This window comes from Drosophila mauritiana, chromosome 2R, assembly GCF_004382145.1.
Source record: "Drosophila mauritiana strain mau12 chromosome 2R, ASM438214v1, whole genome shotgun sequence".
Classification (NCBI taxonomy): Eukaryota; Metazoa; Arthropoda; class Insecta; order Diptera; family Drosophilidae; genus Drosophila; species Drosophila mauritiana.
The window spans coordinates 21,239,366-21,258,047 of NC_046668.1; the positions used below are offsets into that span (position 1 = coordinate 21,239,366).

General features: G+C 48.9%; 4 protein-coding genes across 19 annotated transcripts; 1 reads left to right on the forward strand and 3 right to left on the reverse strand.

The window, feature by feature from the left end:
- Positions 1-5: 5 nt before the first annotated feature.
- Positions 6-5,987, reverse strand: LOC117135539 (nuclear pore complex protein Nup214). The gene is made up of 8 exons (XM_033295818.1): positions 5,857-5,987; positions 5,662-5,800; positions 3,822-5,602; positions 3,587-3,768; positions 3,190-3,531; positions 1,749-3,133; positions 190-1,672; positions 6-96 (listed from the first exon to the last, which is right to left on the reverse strand). The coding sequence occupies exons 1-8, from the start codon at positions 5,890-5,892 to the stop codon at positions 72-74; spliced, it is 5,373 nt and encodes a 1,790-aa protein (XP_033151709.1). The 5' UTR covers positions 5,893-5,987; the 3' UTR covers positions 6-71.
- Positions 5,988-6,341: 354 nt separating this feature from the next.
- LOC117135540 (receptor expression-enhancing protein 1) lies at positions 6,342-13,280 on the forward strand. 14 transcript variants are annotated; one of them, XM_033295820.1, is made up of 9 exons: positions 6,342-6,624; positions 6,690-6,862; positions 7,542-8,334; positions 8,429-8,626; positions 8,695-8,808; positions 11,036-11,310; positions 11,437-11,563; positions 11,630-12,524; positions 12,759-12,851. In XM_033295820.1, the coding sequence occupies exons 3-8, from the start codon at positions 7,792-7,794 to the stop codon at positions 12,521-12,523; spliced, it is 2,151 nt and encodes a 716-aa protein (XP_033151711.1). In that variant the 5' UTR covers positions 6,342-6,624; positions 6,690-6,862; positions 7,542-7,791; the 3' UTR covers position 12,524; positions 12,759-12,851. The 14 variants fall into 14 exon arrangements, with proteins under 14 accessions (XP_033151711.1, XP_033151713.1, XP_033151710.1 ...); XM_033295822.1 differs by having other exon boundaries at positions 6,342-6,862; positions 11,630-12,410; positions 12,759-12,878; XM_033295819.1 differs by having other exon boundaries at positions 6,342-6,862.
- On the reverse strand, positions 13,268-15,250 carry LOC117135543 (uridine phosphorylase 1). Of its 3 annotated transcripts, none has more exons than XM_033295836.1 (4): positions 14,618-15,250; positions 14,337-14,536; positions 13,595-14,278; positions 13,268-13,540 (listed from the first exon to the last, which is right to left on the reverse strand). In XM_033295836.1, the coding sequence occupies exons 1-4, from the start codon at positions 14,634-14,636 to the stop codon at positions 13,352-13,354; spliced, it is 1,092 nt and encodes a 363-aa protein (XP_033151727.1). In that variant the 5' UTR covers positions 14,637-15,250; the 3' UTR covers positions 13,268-13,351. The 3 variants fall into 3 exon arrangements, with proteins under 3 accessions (XP_033151727.1, XP_033151726.1, XP_033151728.1); XM_033295835.1 differs by having other exon boundaries at positions 14,602-15,250; XM_033295837.1 differs by having other exon boundaries at positions 14,337-14,587; positions 14,874-15,248.
- Positions 15,251-16,098: 848 nt separating this feature from the next.
- Positions 16,099-17,922, reverse strand: LOC117135547 (CCHC-type zinc finger protein CG3800). The gene has a single exon (XM_033295840.1). The coding sequence runs from the start codon at positions 17,698-17,700 to the stop codon at positions 17,203-17,205; it is 498 nt and encodes a 165-aa protein (XP_033151731.1). The 5' UTR covers positions 17,701-17,922; the 3' UTR covers positions 16,099-17,202.
- Positions 17,923-18,682: the final 760 nt, after the last annotated feature.

The window sequence follows — 18,682 nt, forward strand, 5'->3', positions numbered from 1 at the left end:
GTACATTTTAATAATCATTTATTTCATTAGCAAGCAAAACTATTGAGTTATGCAACATATTTATTATGAACTCAACGATAATTCATGAAGCTCGATCTGAAATAGGAAAATTTAAGATCGCGTTAGTCGTATACATTCTGGGAAATACTTAAATAAGTACGCATATGTATGTATGTCTGTCGAACTTACCCGCCAAACGCTGGCTTCTGTGCATTTGAGTTTCCAGTCTGTGCTAGATTTCCGAAAGAGAGTCCCGATTCCTGTCCCCCCAACGTTTCAAAGATGTTTCCCTGTGCCGGCTTTGCAGCAGCACCAAAGGGTGGAGGGGAGGCTACTGGGCTGGCACCGCCAAATCCACCAAATCCCTTCGGACTGCCAAAGGTGGCACCTCCCCCAAACGTGGGGCTAGCCCCAAAAGCCGGGGATCCACCGAAAACGGGCTTGGCTCCAAACCCACCTGGTGTCGTCGTTTGTTGCTGCGCGGTTTGAGGTGAGCCAAAACCAGTCTGCGCCACAGATCCTCCTCCGCTCTGTCCAAATCCACCACCGAAGCCCCCCTGAGCTGGTGTTGTCTGCGTGAAGGAGCCAAATCCACCAGAGCTGCTGCCACCGCCAAAGATCGATCCGCCAGATGCGGGCGAAGCTGTTGCTGGTGATCCGAAAATGGAGTTTCCTCCGCCACCAAAAGGAGAAGCTTGCGGACTGCCGACGGGATTGGAGAATATATTTCCACCTTCTGCCGGTGCAGCCGCTGATGATTGACCAAACACTTTTTGGCCAAAAATTGAAGTACTTCCTGCAGCCGGGGCGCTCTGCGTATTACCTCCTCCAAAAATTGAGCTGGATCCAAAAGGTGTACTGGCGGATCCGCCACCAAAAATTGATCCTCCGCTATCGCCTGCTTGTGCTGGTTGACCAAAGACACTTGGCTTAACAGCCTGACCAAAAATGTTGACGCCAGAGGCTGGTGCACTAGTCGTGGGACTACCAAACGGCGAAGGGTTACTAATCGCGGCCGATGCAAAGAGACCCACTGGTGGTGCAGCTGGTGTTGCCGCAGCCGTGGTGTTTGATGGAGCAGTTGCAACCCCTCCGAAAACGCTGGTCTCCGGCTTAGGTATACTGCCAAAAATGTTTCCACTCGAAACTGGACTTTTTGCAGCTGACTGAAAGGGATTAGCCACTGGAGCCGCTGTTGATGTTGCTGCTGCAAAGCCACCACCAAACACTGAATTCGACGAATTACTGCCTGTAGATGTAGAGCTGGGGCTGTTGGCAGTTAAGGGAGGTGGAGCGGTGGTAGTTGGAGCTACAGCACCTCCCGCACTTAGAGTGCTAAATGCGTTTGAGAAGGAGAACGCGCTGCCAGGAACAGCAGTGCTAGATGTTACCGTTGTGCTCGATGATGCCGGAATTGCTGCGGTGACTGCCGCAGAAACTACTGCTGGACTTGATACAGCCGTCGTAGTAGTAGTAGTTGAAATGGTTAATGCGGGGGTTGAAATAGGATCAGTTTTGTTGTTCGCCTCCGTCACACTTGTGGGAGCTGTTGTGGCTGATGTCACCGACTTGATACTGCCGAATAATCCCTTTGAGGCATCAGTCGTTCCGCCAAATGAAAAGCTACCAGCGGACGAACCGCCTCCAAAAATGTTGGCTGGTTTGGTGTTATCTGGAAAGTAAAAGACAAATATAGCCGTTTATTCATTTATGCGTAAGGTATATTAATAAAAGAAACCATAGCTTACCTGCAGGAGTGTTGGGCTTGCAGATGTTCACAGAGCTAAATAGGCCTCCAATAGGAGCCGAGTTGTTGGTCGCGGAAGGAGCATCAGTTGAGCTGCTAGAAGCTATTACATTCGTGGGTTTGCTGGTGATGGTGGTTGTGCTGCTAGTCACTGTGGTGATCGGTTCAGAGTTGGATGGTTTTGCCAAAGCTGCCGAGAAGATGCCAAACGGTGCAGTTGAAGCTGATGTGGCTACATTAGTGGATGCCGTGCTGGAAGGTTCAGATTTCGGCACAGCCGCGGCTGTTCCACCGAAACCTAGAGATGAACCGAGCCCGCCAAAGCTGAACGGGGAGCTGGAAGTATTTCCGGCAGTATCTCCAGTTCCTGTAAATCCTCCAAATCCAAAGGATTTGTTTTCCGTCTCTGCCTTTGGTTTTTGGGGTACTTTTGACTCTTCTGTTTCGGGTTGCACCGCCTTGAGTTCTAGAGCTGCGTTCTGCTCTTTGGGCTTAGTCGGCTCTGGTGTTGGTTTTTCGACCGCTGCCAACGGGTTTGGTTTTGGGGTAGGAGCTGCCACGGCTGGCGATCCTGCTCCGAAAGAGAGCGTCGACTTGGTAGCACCACCGCCAAAACTAAAGCTGGAACTAGTAATGCCGCCAAAAATGGATAGACCCGGATTGGCAGTTTCGCCAGGAGTCATAGCTGCGTTCTGCTCTTTGGGCTTAGTCGGCTCTGGTGTTGGTTTTTCGACCGCTGCCAACGGGTTTGGTTTTGGGGTAGGAGCTGCCACGGCTGGCGATCCTGCTCCGAATGAGAGCGTCGACTTGGCAGCACCACCGCCGAAACTAAAGCTGGAACTAGTACTGCCGCCGAAAATGGATAGACCCGGCTTGGCAGCTTCGCCAGGAGTCATAGTATTTGTCGTTGGCGTCACAGTAGATGTATTCACAAACGGGCTGCTTTGGCTGAAGGAAAATGACGTAGCCGCTGGAGTTGTGGGATGTGTGGGCACTCCAGGCTTTTCCACAAGGGACGGTATAGATGGCATTGGTTTAGGCAGTGGAGGAGCCACTGTGACACTTGCTTGTGGCATGGGTGCGACAGCTGGCGTGGATGCAAAATTTGGTGTGGGAGGCGGAGCGACTGCTGATTGGGTGTATTTGTTGGCTGTTGCAGGTTTGGCTGCTGCTTTTTTAATTTGCTCCGCCCTTCGTTTCGTTTCCAAAATAACCTCCGACTTGAGCCCCACTCGATCTGGTCGCTGGGGACAAATGACATTGATCTTCTGCAGCTGGACAACATTACGGATTTTTTGTAGTCTTTCTCGAGAGAGCTTGGCTGCATTAGAGTCCACTACCTGGCTAAGACTCATCTTGAGAATGGAGTCGGCCAATGTATCCACTCTAAACAAAAAAGTTATAGTCGCATAAAGAGAGAGGTCACAATAACTTCTACTAACGCTTCGTTGGTGCGGGTGCGACTTTTCTCCTGGTCGAGCAGAGCGGCCTGCAGCAATCCGCGCTCCTTAAGTTTGGCCTTTATGTTGTTCTGTAGAATTCGCTGGTTAGAAGTGAGGTTTTGAAGTCTTGTCAGTCGTTGATAGATTCCCTCTAGGCAAGGCATGTGCATGCGAGACTTCGAATTGCGCCGCACAACATCCTGAAACTGTTCCCACTGCACATCGACATGCTGCTGGGCAAGACGCAGCTGGGCCTCATTGGCAGCCACGTAGCTCTGAAGACGAGCTAGCATGCGACGGCCAGAGGGATCACAGGAGCTCGAGTTCATTAAACGCGTAATCCTAAACGAAAATTACGGATTTAAACTAGCTTATATATTTAAAGTCATTTACCCACTCTGGTTTTCTATAAATCTCCAGCTTCCCGCGACACTCTGCTACGATGGCATATGCCTCATTAAGACCCTGTCGCAATCCCTGTACATCCAACTCGAACTCCACATCCTTGGCTTGGTCATTGAGCTCCTGAAGATCATCCAGTCTCTTTGCGTATGCCCTCAAAGCAGATGGTGCTGCAATCTGCGGAATAACAACTTTGATACAGGAATCAGAGTAAGACCAACAGTAATTACGCCTTTGAAGAGTTCCTTCGTCTGTTCCTTTTGCTTTTGGATATCCTGGCTAAAGGCTTCGATTTGTAGGGCAATCATGTCCTTGATAATAGGCTCTATGTCGTCAGGCTTAAGACTTTCATCTGCAATTGATGGTGGAGCTGAAGTGTCTGGTTTTGTGTCCACTGGTGTGAATGTTGAAGGAACCGTGTACAGTGGTTTGTTTGCTGGAGCAGAAGCAGAAGGAGTTGTGGGAGCTGTTGACCCTGGTGCCGCTGTTCGGGGTGTCACACTGGCAACAGCCGGTTTGTTCAATGCCATTCCCCCAAAGGCATTTGCTCCTGAAGCAGAAAACATACTACCCATGGCAGTAGTCGTTGCCTGCGTGCCAAATCCACCAAACGGTGTTGTTGGCGTGGCTGCATTGGTAGCTGGAGCACCAAATGGTGTTGTTGGCTTGGTTGCATTGGTAGCTGGAGCACCAAACGAAAGTGGACTAGAAGTCGGAGCAGTTCCAAAAGATAGCTGCGAAGCAGGTGCCTTAGCTGCAGCTGCTCCAAAGCCAGAAAACAATGATGGTTGCTTATCCTTCGAGGGAGCTGGGGTTGAAGTAACGGTATTCGGTGGGAATGCAAAAGATATGTCCGAGGAAGCAGCAGGAGTTAGAGCAGGAGCCTTGGTGGGCGGACTGGCTGCCCAAGCCGGCTGCTCTTCTTCCTCACTAGCAAGCAGCGTATTCAACGGCTTGAACTGCCCAGAAGTATCGGCCACTGGAGGAGGTGGTGAACAAACAGACACCGCCGTCGGCAGCATATTAAGAAAGTTGAATGAGAGCAATATTCCATCCGAACTCAAAACATGCACCATGGGCATAGTCTGCAGCTTCTGCTCATTTATCGTCAGCTGGTGCGTTGTAGAAGTGTCAAAAGCAAAGCCCAGCGGAAAAGTCTCATCCTTGTCTTCACTTAGGGGCATTTCAATGCGTGCCTCATCCAGCAATGTAAGCTGCTGCCAAGCTGGTGAATCGCCAGCCTCGGTTGATCCCATAATGCCCACTTCCACGCCATTAGCCGAGACTACGAGCAGCAGATTCCACTGGGGCACATGGCAAAATACGAACTGATCGTTCCTGGGGCCGTTAATGCTGTAGCAGATGTCATAGTACTGTATGTATCTGGGCGCACCATCCTTGGGAGCATTTAGGATGTACAGCGAGGGGCTACAGTCCTCGCCATGCTGGAGAAAGATCACTGCAAACTGAAATGTCGACAGCCACTGTATAGCGATGGTGTCAAAGGGGGCATCATGTATATTCGGAGGACACAAAAGCTGCTTGGCCAGAGTCAGATCCGGCTTGAACTGCTTTACCGTGCCGCCGGAAAAACCAAGAGCGATCTGTTTGCCCTTGGGCGACCAGCAGCCGCACTTAACTTGTTGATCCTTGTTCAGCGAGTGCATTTCAACGTGTCCCCCCTCCTTCAGGGCATACATCGCAAGCGCTCCGTTGCTCAAAACAACGGCCAGGCTGTTGGGCAGCACTGGATTCCAGAGCAGCTGGACGCTGTACACGTGATCCTCGGCGGCCAAGCGAATACTGGAAACAGGACGAACATCAGGGGTCATGAACGATATCACCGCATATATGCTGAGCAGGCTGGTGCCGTTTTGGGTGTAATTCACGGCCAGCAGGTTACCATCGGAGTTGCAAGCAATGTAATTCGGAATACTGGGCAGTGTCACCAGACGCGCCTGCGGCTGTTGGCCTGTGCTCTTCGCATTGACCAAATCCTTTACAATGATCACTGCAAGGAGAACCAGGTTAAATCTATATTTTTAACCCAGCTAACTCAAGTTACATTACCTTTGAGTTCCGGCTGCGTTGGACTCCCGGCAAAGAGTAATCCCCGGCTGCTGGAGACCGCCAGCAGGTTCACATTGCTGCGGGGCTCACCGCATTTTTTGAACGCAACAACCTTGTGGTGCAGTTTGAATTGAAAGTCCTGCAACCAAAACCAATGGAATGTTTGACATCTCAGTGCTATGCAATTGTGCTTACCTGCGTGTCCTTGCAGTCTGGTGCAATCTGCGCCATTTTCGTCTGTTTTCGCTCTTATTTCGCCAAATTATGTGCGGTTTGTCAATTTCCCAATCGAGTGGATGGTGTGGCTGCGAGTAGAGATCGTTGGAAACGTTGGCAAACAAAAAGCGCGCCACTTGCAGTACGGTCACTTTCAGGAAATTCACCATAGTTAACCCAACATATCCAAACAAATATACAATACAATCTGATATGGATTTCAGAGTAGTTTTCTTAGATGCAACTTAAGATGATTTAAAAGGAAAATGGGATAAAATCTGATTTGAAAATAGTTTTCTCCTATAACTGATGAACTGTTAACTAAAAGAAACCAACTTGGATTGAATTGACTATTCACCAATCTAGTCTTAGTCTTATGGTCAACCGTATGGCATTTGCATTTTGTTGGTATTTTTCCAGGCGGTATTTTGTTTGGGCAGTATGCGCGAGAACGAAAATTTCAGCACATCGCTAGCGCAGCAGCCTTGTTGTTGTTCGTCTGTCTCTGTCCTACAAGCGTTTCTTTTTGTTTGCTGAGAATTAAACAAAAGCGATTTGTTCGCGGGCAATGCGAATGCAGTTGCAAAGCGGGGCACAAAGACGCGGCTGTTTCGACTGAGCACAAAGCCATGTAGTTGAAGTCGAGCATGCGATTCGCAATTATCCACAGGCGACGCAACAAGGTGCTTAAAATTGCGTAGCCAATTAATCGCGAAGTCCTTCGAATTCAATTGCAGTTACCAAAAAGTAAATGGAATTTAAATCGACTTAAACAACAGTCTGTGAATTTAATTTCGATATTGCCCAAAAAGTATCGCCAAACCCCATAATTTACGGAAAAGTCAAGGAAATTCCAGGTGAAAATTGGGGTTGAAAAGGAGGCCAGGATAGCGGAGTGGACTCTGATTGAATAGCCTACAGTTTTCCCCTAGAGCAGCCAGGCGACGCTCAAGATGATCAGCAGCCTGTTTTCGCGGCTTATAATGTGAGTAATAACCGATTACTATAGCAAACCCCGACTTCATAGCCCACGCAGGTGAGTGTGAGTGCGAGTGAGAGCGCTGCAGCTGCTGACCCCCAAAAAACAAAACTAAATTTTCAAGCTCGGCCTTCGAAAGCGAGAAAAGCACCTACGAAGCCCGTCGTCGTTTCCTAATTGTGTGGGCGTCACGCTTCTGATTTCTGAGTTTTGTACATTTCCTCGATTCGCCAATTGCCGCATTGTTTGTTTATTAATCAGCTGTCGCAAAGTACCGTTCACTTGTGCACGAGTGTGCGCAGCATATGTGTGTAACCCTCAATTGAACTCCTAATTTGGAGTTGCAACTTTCCGAGCTCTGGGTTTCCGAGGCTAACGCACTAGCCTCGCCCGATTTGGGTGCAGAACATGTGGATATAGTCTGTCGGCGACCCGGCGACTCTCTGTGACTCCGCTATTGTTGTCAATATTTATAGATCGCGGTCGAATTGGCAACTCGACGCTTGCCCATAATGTGGCACAGTCGCGGCCAAGTGTCTAGCTCCGCCGTTGGAATTTTCCATTATTTCAATACACCTTAAATTCGAATCAAACTTTACTTTCATAGACATAGTTTATACATCTAAGTAACAAAATCGAGGCGATTTCTTCCATTACTCGCTAAAGTATCCTTCCTTATTTAAAGATTCAAATATCTTGAGATTGATGTGCTACTTTCTTGAACGCCTCTGTCGCAACTTTCGGAACTGCGGCGCATTCCTCCGTGTAAACATTGAGTGCTCCTATATTGCTGGTTCTCTCTAGACCCGATCGTGGATTTATTAATAGACCTCCCGCCTGAGCGTTAGACGCCGAGCTACGGCAGTCTCTGCTCGGCGTTCTAGCGGCCAGGAACTATCTGCGATCCGCGCTGCGGGCAATGCATCCCCGTTGCCATGAGGCCAATCTATCAGCAGGAGCCGCCGCTCTTCTACCAGCGGCCAGCTAATCTCCGCCGCCTACGTCATCCGCCGGGCACAGTCTACGGACGCAGTTACTCGCTCGAGGATCAGCCAGAGGACGTGATACCCGTGTATCCCAAGTTTATCTACGCCCCACAACAGCAGCAGCAGCAACGGGCCCCATATCCGCTCTATCAGCTGGGCGACTCGCTGAGCTCGCTGGACAGTGATTTTCCCGAGAATGAGTACGGGGGTGCCTACATAGTGGAGGAGCGTGTTCCGCTGCCCAACGCAACTACTCCCAAAGTTGTCCAGAACCTTAATGCGTTGGGCCGAATGCTGGAGCTGCTGCAGCGCTGTCCTCTGCCATGCCTCTCCTTCAACACGGCCTGCATCTGCTCACTGATTGTCATATTCCTTGCGCCGCGCACTTGTGCCCAGAGTTTACTCTTTCCCGCTTTCAGATTGTTCTGCGGCACCCTGTACCCGGCCTATGCCTCCTACAAGGCCGTCAGGACCAAGGATGTCAAGGAATATGTGAGTATCTGAACACGTATTTTGAAAACGTAGCGAACTGAGCTCGAAAATGATGATTTAAGCGTTTATAATGTCCACTCTTCTCTCGCCCCAGGTTAAATGGATGATGTACTGGATTGTCTTTGCATTTTTCACATGCATAGAAACATTCACGGACATATTCATCTCCTGGCTGCCGTTCTACTACGAGGTGAAGGTGGCCCTGGTGTTCTGGCTCCTCTCGCCGGCCACAAAGGGCAGTTCGACTTTGTATCGCAAATTCGTGCATCCGATGTTGACGCGCCACGAACAGGTGGGACCAGAGAACTCGAGTGTATATATAGATCGCTCAGTACATCATAATTTCTTCTCATTGTGCAGGAGATCGACGAGTACGTGAATCAGGCCAAAGAGCGGGGCTATTCGGCGGTGCTGCAGCTGGGCTCCAAGGGAGTAAACTATGCCACCAATGTCCTCATGCAGACGGCCATCAAGGTAATCCTCCCCACACACAGTTCGCAACTCACACACCACACACTGCCCCCACTGACACACTCACCCACAATCTCGCACACTCACTCGAGTCGGTAACCACATTCATTTGGCCATTTTCGATCGCCTCCAGCGTCGTTGCATAAAGTGAGCAGCAAACAGACATCAGCTTCTGCTGTTCTATATTCGAAAATTTGCGCAACACTCTCGCGTGCTCATCTTGATCATCGCCAACTGGCCAGCGAATCTGCAGCCGAGTGCGGGGAGCTCCTCGTCGGAGAATCATCAACATCATCGCCTTCATCATTTGATCGCCTTCTCTTTACATTTACTTTTATTATTATTTAGTCTAAACGTTTAGAATGGAATGCTCTTTTGTGCCATTTGCGTGTTTGTTTTGGATTAGTTTGTAGTGTGTTTCTCTTTGTGTAGCCCGTTCACTATATATACTATACGTGATACACGCTGAAAGATAAATCATCATGTTGAAATAATGTAATAAAAACAATATCTGAAACAAACCCATGCCAAAGATGCCAGATACTCGCCGCAATTCACAACTGTTTGTAAACAATGCAGATGTGGGCCAAGTCACTTGTGGACTGCAACAGTTTTTAAGGCATCTGAAATGCAGCCACCAAATGATGAACTAATGCAGTCGGTAACAAATGCCCCTTGATGTAGGTCAAAGAATAGAGAAAACATTGAATGAAAGGTGCAAGTGATCTGTTTAGCAGGTTCAGTTGCACATTCCTTGTGGTTAACTCAAGACGATTTTCAACAAAGAATCTGAGTCAATCATCTGATGACTGGAGGAACACTTGAGCTTTCTTTGTTGACTGACAAAGACATCTGTGCAAATGCAGGATAGGAAAGGGAAAAAATATATTTTTATTTACCTATTGTTTGTACATAGAACGTAAGCTAATTTTTCGGATTTCTGGGCAAAGAGTATTTATAGTGCGTGGATGATTAAGTAGCTGGAATCGCATAAGGTAATAGGAACTAATTATGTATGCAGGGTATTTCCCATCGAAATTCAGCATGCAAGTAGCTTCATTTCTTTGTTTCAAGACAAAGAAACTCGTTTGTAAAAGTACTTCTTCTTTCGGTATATATTTGTGTTCTCCATGGGAGTCTTTTGTGCGTAGCTGGTACCCAAGACATCTGTCTGGCACTCCTTGTTTCCACATTTGCATTCCGCCACTTCCACTCGGCCATCGCCGTTGTCGCCTTCCCAGCTGCCCAGTTGCATAGTTGCACAATTCTAATTCCAATTCCGAATCGCCTCCTAGGGTAGGGCATACAAATATAAATAGATGCCGGGCATGAGACATCTCTTGAACGCGTGTGTATGTGCTTCATTTGACCCAGCTGCAATTCATTTCAATTTGAGACTTTTGCGTTGCCTCTATTTTAATTAACGTTTTCGTTTCTTCACTTATGTTTCTTTGCATTTAACCCACCAAACAAAACTCAAAATCCCAACTAAACGCACCTGCCTGCACCGCTCGATTGCCACTAACCCGCTTACCGCTAGACCTACGCGCTGACCACGGCACCATCTGGCCATGGACGCGGCCTGCAGAACTCCCATTCGGCCGATGAGCTGTTCCGGGGCCAGGACACAATGGACAGCACGGACAATTGGCTGCCGCGGGCCAGTTCCTTGAGCAGCATCGAGAGCTACACGGAGACGATCTACGAGCCGAGGACCGAGACCAGGCGACTGATTATTCGAGAAGTTAGCGAGGAGGCGGAGCTCGATGATGAGCCCCTGGGCGATGCCGGAGCAGCCCGTATCCGGGACTTGCCCGTCCGGAAGGCACAACCACGTCGTGCTGCTAGCACTGCCAAGGCTGCAGGCAAACGCGGCCAGAAACAGAACGATATGGAGGGAGCCAAGAGCTCCAGCAGCACCATCAATGTGATCCGCTCCCGCCGCAAGCTGCGCGAACCCACGCCCGATGTGGATGTGGAAACCTACTGAAGATGGCTACCATCAAGCATACAGATACTCAGCGAACAATTGAATTTTACACACTCAGCGAGACACTTACACTTCATCACATTAACACTGTCGCCCACTAGCATTTATATTTTTGTTCCAATAATGTTTACACCTAAGTTTCCGATTAGTTGTGGTTAATATTAAATTATTCAAATGGCAACTCTTGTGCTCTGCTCCATCATCCACGATCTACCACTTAACAACATTGATCCACTGAAGGGAGGCGGCAATCTGGTGCAGACGATCAAGCGGAGCTACAGCCTTAGCGATCTCAGCGAACCGGATATGCATCGCACGCAGGACGAGCTGGACGACGTGATGATGTCCTCGATGACATCGTCGGCGGTGGTCATGCGTTCCACAGCCACTGGCGCACGTCTCCTGAGGCCAAGAAATCAGACGCCCGTGGGCAGATCCGGCAGCGGAACACGCCACTCCACGGGCATGTATTTTACGGAGGTGGATGTGACCGCCAAGAATGCCGGCGATTTCAAGTGAGTCATTATTCAGTAGTACCACAAGAAACTCAATATTTGGGAAATCCCCTTTGTCGATTTCAAGTTTTTAATTCGCCAAATTCGATAAAGCTATCTCATCACATTATTTCGTATCCACCCCAGCTACAACATTCGCAGCCAAGATGACATCAGCTCTGGCTACTCGAGCGCCGAACCTGTCAGTGGTCTCAGTCGCACCTCCTCCATGACAAACGCTTCCAAGGCTCGAGCCAAGTCCAAACGCAATGAGGTAGGAATCATTTCAGTCCTTCTTTTTGGAACTATCTTAATCCGTTTAGAGATTGGTGTTGGTTAGCAGTTGCTGGAAGAGATGAGAGACGAGGTCTACTTAGACAACCAGCTGTATTTTCAAGGTGTGCGAGGGAAGAGCTCAGTTCCAGGAGCTCATGAACTGAAAATTGTGGAGAGTTCTGAAAGCATCCAGTCCCAGGAGTTGGAAAAGGTGGTGAAGGAGGTGAACGATGATGCAGAAGATGAGGCCTTTTTTGAAGCCTTGCCTTTGATAGAGGAGCACATAAGTGAAGTGGTGGCTAACTACGCAAGAGAGGAAAAGTTGTTGCCCCAAGAGCGGCAGCATAATTCCATAGAAGAGGAGCCGTTTGAAGATGCATTGTTTGAAGAACCAAAGAAATGTGTCTCAGATGAAGTGGATGCTAAGAATATCAAAGATTTAAGCCAGGATAGAAGTCAAAACCAGACTCCGAATGGATCTGCTGAAACTACTGATTCAGGATCACCTTTCCAAAGCAAACCCTATGTCCATCCACCGATAGACCCATTTTTGCTGGTTCTAAGCGCTTCTGCATCTGCTCCAGATCCTTTTCTGCCCGAGCGGCCACGTCCAATGTCGCCGCGTGAAATGCGCGAGACTCTTGAGGAGATTAAGCACAGTTTCCGTGCCCAACTGGAACCAGAGCCCTCTGTGTCAGCCTCACCATCACCCTCATTGCGGCCCAAGGCCAACCATGGTAAGGGACGAGCTCCACCACCGCCCTTGCCACCCAAGAAGCACTCATTGAGTCCCCAACCGGACGCCATCAGCCAGACATCGACGGGTAGCGTGGAACGCAAGTCAGGTATCGGACAACTGTTCAAGAATATCAAAGCTAATGTGCTGCGTAACATAGCTAATCCCAGCCAGCAGCAGCCCGAGGATGAGCAGCTGGCGGCCAAAGAGACACAGATTTGAAGTAAGCCCAGCCGCAAGCCCGCTTTCGAAGCTCTCATCATCCCCGTGTTATGTTTCGCTCACCGCCGGGCGACTTCTGCTCCGCCTTTAACTTCCATGGCCCCCAATATGGCATTATCTTTCTGTACAGTTGCGTTACTAACCCCCAGATTTAAGGATTTGCAGCATGTTGTTTTAGACGCTCCGATCGAATTACAGACTCTAATCTTTGATCTACTTTCTTGATCTATTGCAGGACAAATCCATGTCTGCTAGCTGCACCACCTTGCCCCGCTCGAGCAGCCGGAAATCGGAGAGATCCCAGGGTGGAACTGCCACTGGCCAGATGAAAACGCGCAACAAGTCGGAGAAGTAGTGGAGCATCGGTTTAAGGCTGCCCATCTTCGTCAGTATGTTGATTTAGATGGTGACGGTGGGCGGACAGTGGAATCCATAGAACCAGAACCTCATGTTTTAGTTTAAATTGTAACTTAATACAGATACAGATTATGATAATATTAGCTATATATGCGCATGCATTGTGTACTTTGTTTGTGATTCTATTAGAGCTCCGGGCGCAGTTCGTCCTGGTTTCCACTGGTACTCATTTCGTGACTAGTTTAGCGTTAAGCGAGTCTCCTAGCCTCTATCCAAAGGTTCTGCAACAGCTGTACTAACCAAAAATGAAACCCGAAGAAACCTATCAATTGTGTAGCATAAATTCCTAATATTGTAATTGAACATTAAATAAAAGAATATATACCATTGAACTGAACAACCAGAGATGTCTTTAATGATCAAAACTTTGAATAATAATGCAGATTCGTTTCCCTAGATACGAAGGACTTCTTACTCGGCTTCTTCTGCAGGCGCCTTTTGGGTGTCCCCGGCCCCACCTGCTCCTGCTTCGGCCTCGTCCTCCGGCTGCTCCGACTCATCGTCATCGTCGTTATGGTAAAGAACCTTGCGTATATAGCGGGCCACCAGCTCCTGTGGTCTCTTCTCCCATTTGGACAAAACATCATGGGACGTTTTGATCTTAGTAGGGGTTTTAGTTGGTAGCATTATGATAATGGACTGCAATGAACTCACTTGATCCCCATTTAGGCGATTCAGGATGGCCACACAGACGACCGCGCCCCTGATGTTGGCCCTACTGGTGAGTGCGGCAAAGGCCAAGCTCTCCATCTCGATGTTCTTCACCTGCTGGCTCTGCAGCGTCTCCAAGTAGGACTTCTTCATTTCGGGCGTGTACTCGCAAAAGGCTCCATCTAGGCGCGACTGGCCCTCGTAAAAGTCATGGGCACACAGAGTCCGGCCGATGACAGCCTCATAGCTGTCCTTGCAGGGATCATGGCACATCTTGATTTCATCGGCCAGACTCTCATCCAGCTGGCTGGCATGCTGGACACTGGCGCCGTGCACAAGGATCTCGTGGGCGGGATTTAAGCGGCCATCAATCGCCTCGGAGGAGATGATCACGGTGCCGGGTTCAACGCCAATGCCGCCGCTGGTGCCGATTCTGATGAAGACGGGGTCCTTGCACTTGGCGTGGTACATCATTTTGATGAGTTCGTGCAGCAGGATGGAGATCGACGGACAACCCATTCCGTGGCTGGCGCAGAGCACGGGACCCACCTTGAACAAGGAAAATCGCTGGCCGGCCTCCGATATGTTCCGTAGCTTGGTAGCCGCGTTTATCTTCAGCCCGATCTCCTGCATCACGTAGTAGGCAAAGTTTTCCATCCGACCCGGAGTGCCTCCCATGCAAACAAACTTTGTGCGAAGATACACTTAGCATACTTATAGCTACTAGATAATGGTCAGGACTAACCCTCACATCCCCAAAAACCTTGGGAAAGTCCGTGGTCTCCGTATTCAGGCCCAGGTGGTAGAGTATGTCAGGCTGCAGGCACTTCAGGCAGGGATTCAGGCCGCACAAAGTGGATTCCTTGGCCTCCTCGTCCTTCTTGCAGCCTTCCTTCATCTGGCGGACCAGCTTGGCGAGCGTCCTGCTCTGGGCATTCACGATGGCTATAGGATGCGGTCTGTGTTATGAGGGATCTCAGGGAACTCCTGTCTAAACTGAAAGTAGTCACCCTTTAGCTGGCCCACCTCGTTGGCCAAACGGCATGTGCAGTCACTGCAGTTGCTTTTGGACATTTTTTTGAATTTTTAAGATACTTCCAGCAATTTTGTCTAACTTTGGGAATGAGATCTATTTAATGTTTGAATTTACAATTGAAATGCCGAAAGTTGTCAGGCATTGCGACTACTATAATTAGTAATATTCGGTATTTTCATTGTTACAAAAGAGAGCTTAAAGAACTTAAGTTTCCAAAATCATTTAGTATGACTAAATTTGAGTTACATTTGTACATATGGTCACCAAACATATGCAGATGAGTGTAAGCTGCGCAGTACTATTGTAGCGCCCCTCGTAGGCCTAACTAAATGCGGCGTTTACTTGGACGCCCCGCGATCGCACCGCACTTAAGTATGGAGAAGCGCAAAAAGTGGCCAAACCGGCTTGCCAACCGCTCTCTGCTTCTTGCCCATCCGCATGCGGCTCCAGAAACTCGGAGCGCAGCTTTCACGGAGCCACCGTCGCGTTGCGGCCGCCGTCGTGGTCGTCACACATGCGCAGCAGCTGATGCGCGAGCGCTGACCTTGACCCTCAATTGGAGTCGCAGTCGCTTGCAGACTTGTTGCCAAGTGCAGCCGGCAAAGTTGAAGTTGCCACCCCACCCCGAGCCCACTCTCTCTCTTCCTCTTGCTCTCTGCCTGCCTTTTCGCACAGCCAGTTTTCACCATTAGCGGCGACTGTACCTCGCAGCACGCTGTACGTACATACATACCATACGTATGTATTCACTTAGCGCGCGCGTATGTACGCATGCATGTGTGTGTGTGTTTGTGTGTGCTGGTACGCGAACTGCACACAGTACAGAACAGGGCAGGAGAGCAAAGAAAGCGGCGTGAGCACATAAGCGAAAAGAGAGCCCCCAGCCCCAGCCCCATATTCCCATCCAGCCATCGCCATCAGCTGCCTGCGCCATGTGTTCCCGCAGCTGCAGTTGTGGAAATCGCCGGTAAACTGGTTGCGCGAGCGAGAAGGAGAGAGTGCGAAAGCGGGTGATCGCTCTCTCCCGCTCAGGGGCGGAGATGCCTTAAATTGGCAGGGGGGCTAATGAAGGATGTTACCATGGAAGACCCTAGAAGAATTACCCCAAAGACATAACACATGGTGCGGGATTATTTTTTTTTTGTCTCAAATCAGCAGCTCCAGCATTTTAATTTACAATTAAAAAACAATCACAGTGATATTTGAATTTTCATTTCCTTCATCGTACGTAGGTTTCGGTCTCGCATCTTTTGTGTCCCGTCCGTCCAACTGAACTGAACTGAAGGTGTGTGTGTGCCGTTGTCTTCTTCATCTGCCCACTGAGTGTTCTGAGTGCCGCTGGCTTGTCTGCTTCTTTAACCGCTTAGCTCATCCTCTCCAGCGTTGCGTTGCGTTCCGTTTTCAAAGTCGTCGTGTATGTCTACCATTGTTGATGTTCTCTTCTTGTTATTTGTCTGCTTCTCTGTTCTTGTTTGCTGCCCCCTTTGGCTCCACAGCTATGAGCTACATAGCATGCTACCCCGCTTGAGAGATCTTGCCGGGCGTCTTGGCTGATGGGTGTGTGGTATGGTATGGATGTGGATGGAGTTGATGGTATAGGGGTGGGATACTGGTTACTGGATGGGCAGTCTTAGATCCTGGATAATTCCCAAGGCTCGCCGGCAGCAGCTGGATGGAGTGGAGTTGAGTGGAGTCGAGTGGTAACGTGGCCTGATCTTCTAGCCGCCTGATTCTTCGCTTTTTCATTGGTTTTTATAATTTTTATTTACGTTTTTCTTTCGGTTGTTTCTGGCTGTGGAACTCCTAATAGGATCATTTGCTTTAAATAGTATTCTTTAAGGTATTTTTCTTTATATAATCTTATATAGTTTCATTCCATTCGTTATAATGTAATTAGTAAATTCAAACACTTGCAGCATAATCATAATCATATAGGTATAATTATAGTAAAGTGGTTTGCTTGGTGAATTCTTTTGTTGTTGCTGTTGTGGTTTAGTCTCATCTTACAAATTGGGTCGTCTTGTCTTCTTCCTCATCTTCTACCTCATCCTCTTCCTCGTCGTCGGTGTCATCTGCTCTCTCGGCTGCACAGCTGCCGTTGGCTATCGTCTTCTGGTTCTGCTCCTCCGACCCCTGCTCGAGGTTCCTTTGCCCTCTTCCTCCGTGATTCCTCTTCTGGCGGCTTTCCCTCGGAAAGCCAATACTTCTTGTCTTCTTTCAGTTCTCGGGACGTTGGCACCGCGCTGCAGGCTCGGCTTTTGGAATCAGCGATGGTTACTGGATGATGTTCAGGATTATGGATTCATATGCTGCATGTGTTAATGGAGGGATGTGGATGTGGTTGTGGGTTCTTTATTTTGAAGGGGTTGATCTTGACTTGGGTGCTGCTGCTATCGCTTCTAGATGTTGTTGCTGTTGGCTGGCTTTGTGAATGTTGTAGCAAATTGATTTTTCGTTTTTTTAATTTTTTTTTTCGTTTTCATCTTCTTCTGGTTGTTCTTCGTGTGTTGAATTATTACTCATATTCCTCCTTCGATGATTACATTTGTGAGGTGCCACGGGTGGGTGGTGGCGCCTAGTTCCGTCCGCCCTTCTCGTCGCACTCGCGCCTCAGATGTCCGCTCTTGCCGCAGCCGTAGCAAGTCTTCAAAGTCTCCGGGCAGTTCTTGGAGATGTGTCCTGCGCGGTTGCACTTGTAGCACGACACATTGGTCGGTCCACGTTCGTTGACGGCCTCCGGGCAGTTGCGCACCCAGTGTCCGGTCTTGTTGCACCGGTAGCAGGTCGGGTTGTCCGCCTGGGTGCAGTCCTTCGAGATGTGCCCGATGCCGTTGCAGCGGTAGCAGCGCTCGGCCTCCTCGGGGCAGGCACGTGCGAAGTGCCCGAATTGGTTGCATTTGTAGCACTTCTCGCGGTTGCGACGCATGCCGCCGCCATCGTTGCCGCGCATACCGCCGCCGCCGCCACCACCGCCTCCTCCAACGCCGCCCGGACCTCCGCCGCCGCCGAGACTGCAGTCCCGGGCAAAGTGGCCCGGCCGGTTGCACTTGTAGCACGTGGCAGACATCGACATCTTTGCTTCGGTTTTGGTTAGACTACTAATCCGCAAATCCGACTCCGCTTCTTAAACTCAACTTCTCAACTTCCTCACACACTCACTGGTAACCACGGGCCCTCGAGCACTACACACTGCTTGCGCTGGATGCGAAAAAATCACACAGACCAACAGGATCTCCGGCTTCCTCAGATTTCCTCGCCGTATTTTCGACGCCAAAAGTTAAAATGGCTGCCGCTGAGCGAATGAGTACCGATTTGCTGTGGTATCGACTACTCACCAGAGTTGCTTCGGCTACGCTTGAATACAACACTGACACTCCACGCGGTGCACATTGGTTCGAGGATAAGCGATGCTGAGGCGAAATGTTAGACTCGAATTGTGTAGTGCGCTGGCGTCGTACTACTTCCACTCGGCGTGCTTTGTATCACAGAATCTACATTTCCATTTTACTTTCCCATTTTCCGTGTTTAGCTCTAGTCTCGTGTCCTCCATATTTAGGTGGCACTACATAACCCAATTTTGCGAACTCGATTTTGCCACTTTTTGACCACACGTAACCAGTGTGTCCATGGTGATGGACTCCAACTTATCGGCTCAGTCGTTAGGAGTACCCCTGGCAAAGGGCTATCGAAATATATATCCTTAAATTTATAAGGAAGTACATTCAAATAACAGTTTAATTTTATTTTTTCGGACACAACATACGTTCACCTCTTTGAAATTGACCATTAGCAGAATTTGATATCGATTGGCACATTAGGGGTGCTTAGCAAAAAATAGCTAACTGAAGACTTCATAAGAGAAAACGTAATACTCTAATGATAGAAAAGCACTCAAATTACGTAACAACTAAGAAAATATTTTATATGCATATATGTATAACGATTTACCAAAAGAACCAGGCTATGTCAAAAAATCGATATTTCATAGTGGTGTACATTTTTAAAGACACTCACAAATAATACGCTGAGTACACTTATATTATTGTTATATTATC